At 43.7% G+C, this 12954-nt stretch overlaps 1 protein-coding gene across 50 annotated transcripts in view; it reads right to left on the bottom strand.

Moving 5' to 3' along the window:
- Positions 1–12954, bottom strand: part of NEB (nebulin) — a 112811-nt gene that overhangs the window by 64499 nt on the left and 35358 nt on the right. For 28 of the 50 annotated variants that reach the window (XM_051623493.1, XM_051623440.1, XM_051623443.1 and 25 more), the window contains 19 exons: positions 12071–12274; positions 11614–11718; positions 11411–11518; positions 10065–10376; positions 9190–9393; positions 8730–8834; positions 8527–8634; positions 8021–8332; positions 7148–7351; positions 6688–6792; positions 6485–6592; positions 5686–5997; positions 4799–5002; positions 3976–4080; positions 3157–3264; positions 2286–2597; positions 1698–1901; positions 1117–1221; positions 757–864 (listed from right to left, as the gene is read on the bottom strand). In XM_051623493.1, the coding sequence (XP_051479453.1) occupies positions 757–864; positions 1117–1221; positions 1698–1901; positions 2286–2597; positions 3157–3264; positions 3976–4080; positions 4799–5002; positions 5686–5997; positions 6485–6592; positions 6688–6792; positions 7148–7351; positions 8021–8332; positions 8527–8634; positions 8730–8834; positions 9190–9393; positions 10065–10376; positions 11411–11518; positions 11614–11718; positions 12071–12274 (3333 nt within the window). The remainder of the gene's footprint in view (positions 1–756; positions 865–1116; positions 1222–1697; positions 1902–2285; positions 2598–3156; positions 3265–3975; positions 4081–4798; positions 5003–5685; positions 5998–6484; positions 6593–6687; positions 6793–7147; positions 7352–8020; positions 8333–8526; positions 8635–8729; positions 8835–9189; positions 9394–10064; positions 10377–11410; positions 11519–11613; positions 11719–12070; positions 12275–12954) is intronic. The other 22 variants (XM_051623464.1, XM_051623488.1, XM_051623483.1 and 19 more) reach the window with 20 other exon arrangements.

The following is a 12954-nucleotide window of genomic DNA, read 5'->3' as shown; positions in this document are numbered from 1 at the left end:
GATTTTTCATATAATGATATCACGCTTTCAACTAATTAATCATTTAATGTCTCATACTTAATGACATGTTTTATAATCCATATTCTTTTAATATTAAGATTAGAAAGGAAATGTATCTTATTTTAATTTTTTTTTACAAAATGTCTTGGTGAAGACAGTCTGAATACCAACAGTTTATAGACCAATCTTAAGAGGAAAAAAAAGGAACATAAAAACCTGTTATCCTCTATCTCTTAGTGATGTTTCCTCATCCCTGAAGCCAAATCTGTCATAATCATTACACTTATATTCAAACATCTTGAATTTCAACATGACACTTCAACAGAACTATAATTTTTTCTCAGGAAAAGGTAAAAATTTAGAAGGTTTAGAATTTATTTACTAATATATGTATTTTGGGGAGAGATTTTAAAGTATTTTCTATTTTGAATCAGGAATTAATTTGACTCATTCCAGCACAGACACATAGACCTTATTGATCATCCTACCTGAAAATACACAGGCATCAATGGGACTATTACAGAGGGTGTAGAAATAATCCTCATATTATTTATTTTATTACTGTGATATTTACCTCATGCATCAAAATACTGGTCATCCATTCCTTTCATCTACTAAAGACGTGTAGCAGAATCACTGCATTTCAGTATTGTCTGTTCTTTAAACTTAAGATATTACATTAACAAAACTTGGAACCAACATTCAGATTCCTTTCCATTACCAAATGCATACAGATGTGATAAAAAACCTGCTTACATCACTGGCAATCTCTCTGGATGCTTTGGCAGACTGAATAGGAATAGCATCAAAACGCAAATCATGGCCCTTCTTCTTCGATTCCTCCAATGCTAGTTTGTACATTTTCTGGGAGAAAAAATAGAATAAAATTACACCTTCAGTTAAGCACACCTGTGTAATGAAAAAATAAATAAGCTTTAAACAATATTGTTAGTGTTCAGACAGCTTGAACATCTGAACACAGCTCTATAACCTCTATAAAGTAAAAAAAAGCCCAATTTTCAAAGATCTTGTAGTTGTATTGTAGACGCTTGGAAATTGGAAATCAATGTACTTGTCAGAAACACTTTAATTCTCTCACTCTTCATTTTTACTCACCTGACTGTAGTTTAATTGGTTTTGTTTAGCTAGCAGGATTTCTGGTGTGTCAGGCATGACATGAACTGTGGTCTTATCTTTATTCCATGCTTCAGTGTATAAACGCTAAGAGAGAATACAAAAAGAGATTAATGCTGCATTCCAAAACAAGTCAGTTTCTCGCTGATCAGGTAAAACACAGAGCATACTAAAATAATGGGAAATACAGCATACCTAAAGGTTATGTATTTAGTAATATAGAGCTACCATTACTGAACAGAGAATTTATCCAAAGAAATTTCACAACAATTAGAAAAGTGCCACATTGCTTAAGAATAATCAATAAACCAAAGCATTTTTTACTGCTTACTGCACAGATATGTGAAAAAAATAAATTAAAACATAATATGCATAATATCATTACACAGATGAGTCTTCCATTACATGGCCTAATATTTTGGATTGAAATAAACAGAGCCCACTTTTTGAAAATGCATCACCTCTCAACTTCAGCATTACTTATGAGCACTGTATTTATAAGGTCTGTCTCCAAGGTTTAGGCAGGGACTGCTGATGTGGTGCCTGATCAAATCAAGACTCACCTTATTCATTGTCTCTGCATTCTGCTTGGCTAAGACCATCTCCAGAGAGTCAGTCACGCTGGTAAACTTGATTGTGTCCGGAGGCTGACGATATATTTTATCACTCAAGATCTCTCCTGCCTTCTTGGCTTTTTCAACCTCCAAGGAGCCAATTGGGACCCAACCAATGCCTCGTAACCATTCAAGGTCAGACTTGTAGCAGTGCTATTACAAAAAAATGCACAGATTATCCTAATAGAAATATTGTAATTTACAAGGTGCATCATCCCACAGTTAAGTAGACTCATTAATAAATTTTAATTCAAACAAACTAAAAAACATGGAAAAAATCTTAGGAAGTATAACTTAATTTAATCTACATTAAGAGTGAAACCATTTTCCAAGGTTCACAGAATGGCAAATGATAGATAGCCCAAATTCTGGAATTACAGAACTCACATAACAAAAAGCTAACATATCCTACTGGAGATCCGAGTTTCAATTAGTCGTCAAGTAAGTCCTGAAAATTCGGTTCTAACAATGTCCTGGTCCAGCTATGTAAAATATCAGACACATTCCTCATCAGAACTTAAATCAGAAAGAGCTTACATCACTCTGCAGGTCATAGGCTTGCTTAGCATGGATAACGTCGTTCTGGTCCGGCAGGCAGATCCACTGATGCAGGTAGTGGCGGTAATCAATATCACTGACCAGCCCTTGACATTTCTTGGCCAGCACAATGCCCAGCATGTCCACTGGGCTACTGAAGTGTGTCTTTGTCTTCTCAAAGGCTTTCTTGTACTCCCTGTCACTCTGGATCTTGGCTACGTGCATGGACCACAGCATCTTGGGATCATCCTCTATGTTCCGGGCCCCGATGTGGTGGCCGAGCTGCTTGCGGTAGCCTTCTTTGTACTTGTACTGAAATATAAAACAAGACATTATATTTCTATAGCTCCTCTAAATAGCATCACTTATACTAAATATTTCTAATAATAAGATCTCCAAATTTCTCTGTAACCAACAGTCAAAAGAACCAAACTCTCCAAGCAATTCTGAGGCTAATAACATGGGTTCTCCCATTAAGTTTTTGAGATTTCAGTTAGAACTCTCAATAGTGATTTTTCAGTGTTTTTCAAAAATCACTCTTCACTAATATTAGTAACAAATAATCCCCTTCTTATTAAATATATTTAATCCTTATTAAATATAATAAAATACATACTGTTGATTTAAGTAAAGGTACAGATTTATGAGCTATAAAATGAATAAATGCAGCATAACATTGTCCTTATAACTTCTCAACATAATATTTTTTACAATTAACATCTTTAATAATATATAATCATTTGCTTCCAAAAACATCCATCTTTTGAGATCACGGTTTAATTTAAACGCCTTTTACAGAGTCTGGTTGGTAACATTCAGGTTGTAGAGAGCAGCTGTCACCACACAAAGAAACAAACCAGTAGCTCCTTACATCGCTGGCAATCTGCCTGGATGCTTTGGCAGCCTGAATGGGGATAGCATCACTTCTCAAATCATAGCCTTTCTTTTTGTCTTCTTCCATGGCTTGTTTATAGAGTTTCTAGGTGAAGAATTAAACAATGGGATTCATGTAAGTTCCAAATATTATATTCTATGCAAAACAAACTGCTTGTGAATAGAGTAGATTTTTTAAAATTATAGTATGATTTGTTCTAACTCAGCTTCATCTAACTTGTTTAACTCAAAGTCCCAGATCAGTAGTTGATACAAATTCACATCAAAGGAAGATCTTTGATAAATATATTAGCTGATGATTTTTTTTTTTCTTTCAACACCTTAGAGAATCTAACACTGACTGCAATTTTAAAGATAAAGTATTCTTCTATACAGGTGGAGTAAATCTGACTTTTTAAAGCCATCTCTCACTAAAGTGAATTTATTTGCCTGAACTAACATTTTGAGCTCTGGGACCACTGCTCTTCAGGATTGTGCTGGAAATTTCCTTTTAGGCATTTTCAATGTTGGAACTAATCTTGTGCCTTCCCAACTGTATGCACATTACAGAAATTATTCCCAAAAATCCCCTGAAGACACAAAGCTTCTCATGGAGTTTACTCTCAAGAGAGCTCACTGACATATGTATGCACTACTGTACAAATGCACAAATTATGTTTTTAAAGTCACGATTTTGACGATAAATATTGGGGGTTACTTAAAAAAACTGACGGTATCATCTATGTACTGTGTATCATAATGTACATGGTCCAGTAATGAAAGAGATTGGTTATATGTGGAGAAATAAGACACTCACCACACTGTAGTTCTGCATGTTCTGTCTTGCCAGTGTGATTTCAGGTGTGTCAGGCATGATGTGGATTTGTGTCTTGTCTTTGTCCCAGGCCTCAGTGTATAAACGCTGCAGGAGAAATGATGTATGTTAAAGGGAAGAAAAAATGTGGTGGCTACATGAAGACCTCCTAAAACAGATTTATAGATCTGTACTCCAAGCTAAGTCTAAAAAATCCTTAATTTATATAAAGCAATGAGGTTTTAGATTCACTTCTCTAGATGCTTGAAGTCCGGGTTAAGATTTAGTAAGCTGGAAAGAATTATGTTAAAAATATATACTTCTAGAAAAGGTGCAGAATGCTAACCAGACACAGAGATCTGAAAAAGGAAATGGTTTTATTGACATGAATAAGATTGGGATCAAGGCCACAGATTTAGGAAAACTCTTACCCTTTAAGTACTACATTAAATTGTTTAAAATAAGATTATTTCAAAGACTGCCCTAAAACAAGCAGTTTATTAATTCCTAGATAAATTTGATAAGTTATTAGTTCTATTAAACAAATTTCTATGTGAAAAATACATGAAAGTTAGGTAACACATGACTAGATATACAGTGAAGTATGTGAAAATCTTCATATTGATTATTCAAATTTATCTTGGTAATTTGGAAGATATTACCAAATTACCATTTGCTGAAAATAATTTATCTGTTGATTACTTACACTTTAAGAATTTTGTTGTGCTGAAATCTCACATAGCAACCAAACATATGTGCCCCTAGCCTTGTCTCCAAGGTTTAGGCAGGGACTGCTGATGTGGTGCCTGATCAAATCAAGACTCACCTTATTCATTGTCTCTGCATTCTGCTTGGCTAAGACCATCTCCAGAGAGTCAGCCACGCTGGTAAACTTGATTGTGTCCGGAGGCTGGCGATATATTTTATCACTCAAGATCTCTCCTGCTTTCTTGGCTTTTTCAACCTCCAAGGAGCCAATTGGGACCCAACCAATGCCTCGTAACCATTCAAGGTCAGACTTGTAGCAGTTCTATTATAAAATACAAAGGCACCAGTCTCATTAATATTGCAATTTAAACATTTCCCATATGCCATGCAAATAATGCTCTCGTTCTGTAAGTTGCCTTTCTGCTAGTTCAATCTGCAAACCAACTTTTACCAGTGTAGTTTCAGACACCAGATCTGTCTTCATGAACTCAAGAACATGATGGGGAATGGTTAAAGAAAAAGGGGATCAACACAAAACCCGGAAAGTCAGTATAAATTTTTTCTGTAATATTTATCCCCAGCAAATAAACACCCAGTAAGAAGAGTGGGTTTTAATTGAAACAATTATCTCCAGGATAGAAAAGAGGAACTCTCTCCACTCTCCATGCAACTGAATATAAAAGTCAAACTGGGCAATTTTCTCATTCTCTGCAGTTCATGTACATATAAGGTTATCAATATTGTCTATTATGAAGGACTACATGCAGCTAATTCTATGATTCAGCTACCATATCAGCTGTAAATAAACTTCCATATTACTCAGCCTTCCTTGGAGACAGATTCATTCACTCCTAAAAATCTTATGACCTTGCTTGGAATACATAGAGAAGAACACAATGTGATAAAACAATATATGAGAGAGAAAATTCAAGAAGCTTCTATGGTTTACAATCAGAGGAAATTACATAGACTTTGAAACTCCAATTCTTATCAGCAAGTACTCACATCACTCTGCAGATCATAGGCTTGCTTAGCATGGATAACGTCGTTCTGGTCTGGCAGGCAAGTCCATTCATGCAGATAGTGCTTGTAGTCAACATCACTGACCAGCTCCTGACATTTCTTGGCCAACACGATGCCCAGCATGTCCACTGGGCTACTGAAGTGTGTCTTGGACTTCTCAAAAGCTTTCTTGTACTCCCTGTCACTCTGGATCTTGGCTACGTGCATGGACCACAGCATCTTGGGATCATCCTCTATGTTCCGGGCCCCGATGTGGTGGCCGAGCTGCTTGCGGTAGCCTTCTTTGTACTTGTACTATAGGTAAAAAAAGGTTCAGTGAGGATGTCCTCATTTTTTCCTTTTTTCTTACATCCCTAACAGCCTCTGTGGCACAGTAACCAGACTACTTATTATCTGAAACCACAGAGACTTCAGACAGAGAAAGTAACAGCTCACAAACCACATTGTACAAAACAATACATACATTATCATCTGCGGGATACGACCTTCACAATTTCAAAGAAACTCCATGGTTTACATATTAAGAGCTACAATAGCTATCATATTTACTAGCTCCAGACCATCTACACATTCCCTCTCAACAACACACAACCATACCGTGCAGGCACAGCTACAGGGGGACGCTTCCAGAGCCATCAGGTTTAAGGACAAGCTCTAGGGTTATGATGGGTAAGACCTGGGATCCCTCCACTGACCTCAGGTTGCAAACCCTGAGCTTCAACGGCAAGCACCTGGAAACTGTCCCATAAGGTGTAGCAACAAAGGGCAGTGATATACTTACATCACTTGCAATGTCCCTGGAAGCCTTGGCAGACTTGATGGGAATGGCATCTACCCTCATGTCATAGCCCTTCTTCTTCTCCTCCTCCATCGCAAGCTTGTACAGTTTCTGAAAGAAAAACAAGGGTTCCCCTCAAACAACTCTTCTTCCCCAGCCACAGCTCTGACCAGGGATGGACACAGCACCCCAGCTCCAACACTCACCTCACTGAAGTTCACTTTGTTCTGCTGGGCTAGCAAAATCCCAGGTGTGTCGGGCATAATGTGGACGCTGGTTTTATCTTTCTCCCAGGCTGACGTGTACGCGCGCTGGAAAAGTGACAAGAGTGTGACATGAGAATCACAGCAGCACGAGGCAACACACTCAGAGAGAAAATCAGCTCAAGGATCTGCAGCCAGGGGCCTCCTCTTGCACTGACTCACAAACACCTTTCCTTGCCCAGAAGACTTCTTAATGCTTCCCCCTCTTTGCTCTCCCACACTGCACCCCATCACTGCTCCAACCTCACCACAGAATCGGAGCTCAACCAAGGATCAGAAGCCCCCCTGCTAGAGAAGGATGCAATATCCCCCTTGCCAAACCCTGGCCCTGGAAGCAGGCAGCCCAGCACCCTGGGGAGGAAGGCCCTTGTTTCCCTCAGGTTGCACACTCCAGGAATCTCACCTGGTTCATAATTGCAGAGTTGTGCTTGGCCAGGACCATGGGCATGGAGTCGGGGAGGCTCGTGAACCTGATGGTGTCTGGGTGTTGCCGGTACTTCTTGTCACTCAGGATTTGGCTGGCCCTCTTGTTCTTCTCATCGTCCAGAGAACCACTTGGGGACCAACCAATGCCCCTCAGCCACAGCAGGTCAGACTTGTACACATTCTGAAAGGACAGGCCAGGACATCAAGCGGCTCAGCCACCTCCTCACCCCATGCAGCCACTCCTCTTAACAAGGGCAGCTCTGCCATCAAAACTCATTCTGTTGCCTCATCCCACCCCACACCATGAAAGTCACTCCTGGCCAGCTCAGCTGTCTTCAGCCTGGCTACACTTGCTCACCAAGCACAAGCAGGTGACAAGCAACCCACAAGACCTTTCCTCCACCGTCTTTTGCACATAAATCTTTGTGTCACCTGGGAAGTCCTGCCCGCACTTTGCAATGTCCAGCTGGACGAGTCACAGGACTAGCTCCATACCTTACAACCTAATGTCCATCCTACCACGTCTCTGCATATATCGCGTGCCTTTACCCACTGCTTGTACTCCACAAGAATATATTTGACTCCATGACCATTCACTGACATGCAGAACTCCAGTCACTTGCATAAACCCTCCTCCAAAATAGAAGACAGGAAATTTCTGTTACCATAAATTATGACCCCACGCTAATTTTACCTCTGACCATTCACAACACCAACACTCAACAAGACAGTTCAGCCACAACACCGTCCCACAGAATCAGACAACACACACTTGTCACCTGGACCTTCCCAACTAAGAGAAGATGAGAAACATTTCTGGTTTCCCCACAGTCAGTAAACAACAACTTACATCACTCTGAAGGTCGTACACTCTCCTGGCTTGTACAACATCATTCTGGTCTGGCAGGCAGGTCCATCGATGCAGAGGATGCTTGTAGTCAACATCGCTGACCAGCTCCTGACATTTCTTGGCCAACACGATGCCCAGCATGTCCACTGGGCTACTGAAGTGTGTCTTGGACTTCTCAAAAGCTTTCTTGTACTCCCTGTCACTCTGGATCTTGGCTACGTGCATGGACCACAGCATCTTGGGATCATCCTCTATGTTCCGGGCCCCGATGTGGTGGCCGAGCTGCTTGCGGTAGCCTTCTTTGTACTTGTACTGTGGGGGAAAGAAGCTCAGTCAGTTCCTGACCAGCTCTTCTCCCTCTGACACTATTCTGGAACAGGTCCTGCCACCAAGAGCTAATGGAGCCTGGCCGGATCACCACGTGAACAGGTATCTAGCAGCAGAAAATCCCCACTGGGTCCTCCCCATCTGATAGGGAGTGCCACCAAGAGCTCCCATGTGCTTACATCACTTGCAATGTCCCTGGAAGCCTTGGCAGACTTGATGGGAATGGCATCTACCCTCATGTCATAGCCCTTCTTCTTCTCCTCCTCCATCGCAAGCTTGTACAGTTTCTGAAAGAAAAACAAGGGTTCCCCTCAAACAACTCTTCTTCCCCAGCCACAGCACTGACCAGGGATGGACACGGCACCCCAGCTCCAACACCCACCTCACTGAAGTTCACTTTGTTCTGCTGGGCTAGCAAAATCCCAGGTGTGTCGGGCATAATGTGGACGCTGGTTTTATCTTTCTCCCAGGCTGACGTGTATGCGCGCTGGAAAAGTGACAAGAGCGTGACATGAGAATCACAGCAGCACGAGGCAACACACTCAGAGAGAAAATCAGCTCAAGGATCTGCAGCCAGGGGCCTCCTCTTGCACTGACTCACAAACACCTTTCCTTGCCCAGAAGACTTCTTAATGCTTCCCCCTCTTTGCTCTCCCACACTGCACCCCATCACTGCTCCACCCTCACCACAGAATCGGAGCTCAACCAAGGATCAGAAGCCCCCCTGCTAGAGAAGGATGCAATATCCCCCTTGCCAAACCCCGGCCCTGGAAGCAGGCAGCCCAGCACCCTGGGGAGGAAGGCCCTTGTTTCCCTCAGGTTGCACACTCCAGGAATCTCACCTGGTTCATAATTGCAGAGTTGTGCTTGGCCAGGACCATGGGCATGGAGTCGGGGAGGCTCGTGAACCTGATGGTGTCTGGGTGTTGCCGGTACTTCTTGTCACTCAGGATTTGGCTGGCCCTCTTGTTCTTCTCATCGTCCAGAGAACCACTTGGGGACCAACCAATGCCCCTCAGCCACAGCAGGTCAGACTTGTACACATTCTGAAAGGACAGGCCAGGACATCAAGCGGCTCAGCCACCTCCTCACCCCATGCAGCCACTCCTCTTAACAAGGGCAGCTCTGCCATCAAAACTCATTCTGCTGCCTCATCCCACCCCGCACCATGAAAGTCACTCCTGGCCAGCTCAGCTGTCTTCAGCCTGGCTACACTTGCTCACCAAGCACAAGCAGGTGACAAGCAATCCACAATACCTTCTCCCCACTATCTTCTTAGACACCATATGAAAGACCAGACCTATTTGGCAATGTCCAGCTGGCAGAGGCATAAATAGTGTTTTGCATTGCATCACCTATTGCTCTTCATTCCAGCTCCCGCTGCACACATGGCTTGTCTTTGCCCACTGCTGATCCACCACAAGAAAACATTTTACTCCATTGCCCTTCCCCTGAGACATGGAACTTCCGCCACCTGCAGAAACCTTCCTCCAAAACGGTCAAGGCAACACTAGACTCTACTGTGACCATGAAGTATGACCTCACACTAACTTCAACCCTGACAGTTCACGACACCAACCCTCAGCAGGATAGTAAAGCCAGAACGTTGTCCTACATAATCAGTGTAGATTATCCTTGCCACCTGGACCTTCCCAACTAAGGAACTCAACACAACAGACACTTCTGGTTTCCACACAGTCAGTAAACAACAACTTACATCACTCTGAAGGTCGTACACTCTCCTGGCTTGTACAACATCATTCTGGTCTGGCAGGCAGGTCCATCGATGCAGAGGATGCTTGTAGTCAACATCGCTGACCAGCTCCTGACATTTCTTGGCCAATACAACTCCCAGCATGTCCACTGGGCTACTGAAGTGTGTCTTGGACTTCTCAAAAGCTTTCTTGTACTCCCTGTCACTCTGGATCTTGGCTACGTGCATGGACCACAGCATCTTGGGATCATCCTCTATGTTCCGGGCCCCGATGTGGTGGCCGAGCTGCTTGCGGTAGCCTTCTTTGTACTTGTACTGTGGGGGAAAGAAGCTCAGTCAGTTCCTGACCAGCTCTTCTCCCTCTGACACTATTCTGGAACAGGTCCTGCCACCAAGAGCTAATGGAGCCTGGTCTGATCACCACGTGAACAGGCATCTAGTAGCAGAAGATCCCCACTGGGTCCTCCACTTCCTTCCCTCCCCATTGTACAGTGGGCCACAGGAGGCACATGGAGGCTCAGACAGGAACTCCAAGCTAGCTCCAGAACTTGGAGTGATTCATACCAGCAGACAGGATGTCCACATAACCTAAGCATCCTCACTGTGAGAAAAGCTCAGCAACTGGGATGTAGGATCAAGGGAAAACCACCAGACTGCTGTAAGAGTTAAACTGAGCCCCATCCTGTACAGTCCTGACTTCACTTACCCACACAGCCCACAGCAGTGTACACACTCCCCTGCTCCAGGCTCTCCTACACAGTGCTCTGGATTCTTATTGTCCCAATTCTGGGTGTGTTCTCAGCTGCAGGCTTACAGATACTAAGCTTGGGAAGCAATAATGTGTAACTCGACACTTTTTCCTTGCCTCTTACTGAAATGTCAAGCAAGACTGAGCAGAGATTGAATACATCTCCTTACAGTTAAGGAACAAACTTGAACTACAGAACCTCATGTTAGAGAGTAAGTTTGCTCCTGCAGAGCTAAGCCCAGAAAAGGTACCCTGGAAGACAGTAATGACTGGCCTACAGTGGCTGGTCCTGTGTCCAGTCCAGACAGAAACAATTAATGCCCCACTGGTAACACAAAACTCAATTTGAGGTGTTTTTTTTTTTTCCAAATGTCTAGCTCAGCTGGGCACCTGCAACATGAGGAGAGTGCAGTCTGCAATTACTGAGGACAGCACACTTCCTCAAATGTTCCACAAAGAGATCCTGAAACAAGCCCAGGAAGTACACTGCTTTGGAATATGTCCATCAACCAGCTCTCGGGTTGCAAACCCTGAGCTTCAACTGCAAGCACCTGGAAACTGTCCCATAAGGTGTAGCAACAAAGGGCAGTGTTGTACTTACATCACTTGCAATGTCCCTGGAAGCCTTGGCAGACTTGATGGGAATGGCATCTACCCTCATGTCATAGCCCTTCTTCTTCTCCTCCTCCATCGCAAGCTTGTACAGTTTCTGAAAGAAAAACAAGGGTTCCCCTCAAACAACTCTTCTTCCCCAGCCACAGCACTGACCAGGGATGGACACGGCACCCCAGCTCCAACACTCACCTCACTGAAGTTCACTTTGTTCTGCTGGGCTAGCAAAATCCCAGGTGTGTCGGGCATAATGTGGACGCTGGTTTTATCTTTCTCCCAGGCTGACGTGTACGCGCGCTGGAAAAGTGACAAGAGCGTGACATGAGGATCACAGCAGCACGAGGCAACACACTCAGAGAGAAAATCAGCTCAAGGATCTGCAGCCAGGGGCCTCCTCTTGCACTGACTCACAAACACCTTTCCTTGCCCAGAAGACTTAATGCTTCCCCCCCTTTGCTTTCCCACAATGCACCCCATCACTGATCCAACCTCACCACAGAATCGGAGCTCAACCAAGGATCAGAAGCCCCCCTGCTAGAGAAGGATGCAATATCCCCCTTGCCAAACCCTGGCCCTGGAAGCAGGCAGCCCAGCACCCTGGGGAGGAAGGCCCTTGTTTCCCTCAGGTTGCACACTCCAGGAATCTCACCTGGTTCATAATTGCAGAGTTGTGCTTGGCCAGGACCATGGGCATGGAGTCGGGGAGGCTCGTGAACCTGATGGTGTCTGGGTGTTGCCGGTACTTCTTGTCACTCAGGATTTGGCTGGCCCTCTTGTTCTTCTCATCGTCCAGAGAACCACTTGGGGACCAACCAATGCCCCTCAGCCACAGCAGGTCAGACTTGTACACATTCTGAAAGGACAGGCCAAGACACAAAGCGGCTCAGCCACCTCCTCACCCCATGCAGCCACTCCTCCTAGCAAGGGCAGCTCTGCCATCAAAACTCATTCTGCTGCCTCATCCCACCCCGCACCATGAAAGTCACTTCTGGCCAGCTCAGCTGTCTTCAGCCTGGCTACACTGGCTCACCAAGCACAAGCAGGTGAGAAGCAATCCACAATACCTTCTCCCCACTATCTTCTTAGACTCCATACGAAAGACCAGACCTATTTGGGAATGTCTAGCTGGCAGAGGCATAAGAGGTGTTTTGCATTGCATCACCTATTGTTCTTCATTCCAATTCCCTCTGCACACATGGTTTGCATCTGCCCAATGCTGGTCCTCCACAAGAAAACATTTTACTCCGTTGCCCTTCTCCTGACACACAGAACTGCAGCGACCTACAGCAATGCTCTGCCAGATTGCTCAAGGCAAAACAGGGCTTTGCTGTGAGCATAAGGTATGATCCCACACAAACATCATCCCTGAACATTCTTGATTAAATTGCATAAAAAAGGAAGGTTGGACTGATGAGATATTTCATGAACTGTAAAATGAGTAAAGAGACTTTGATACAGAAGGTTGAAATTGAAAATTTCTTTTCAAGAGAAACACAAGGGCAGCTGCCTTTAAAACTGAAAGAGGTTCAATTT

The sequence above is a fragment of the Apus apus genome, chromosome 6 (assembly GCF_020740795.1).
Source record: "Apus apus isolate bApuApu2 chromosome 6, bApuApu2.pri.cur, whole genome shotgun sequence".
Classification (NCBI taxonomy): domain Eukaryota; kingdom Metazoa; phylum Chordata; class Aves; order Apodiformes; family Apodidae; genus Apus; species Apus apus.
This window is presented reverse-complemented; position numbering and strand designations above follow the sequence as displayed.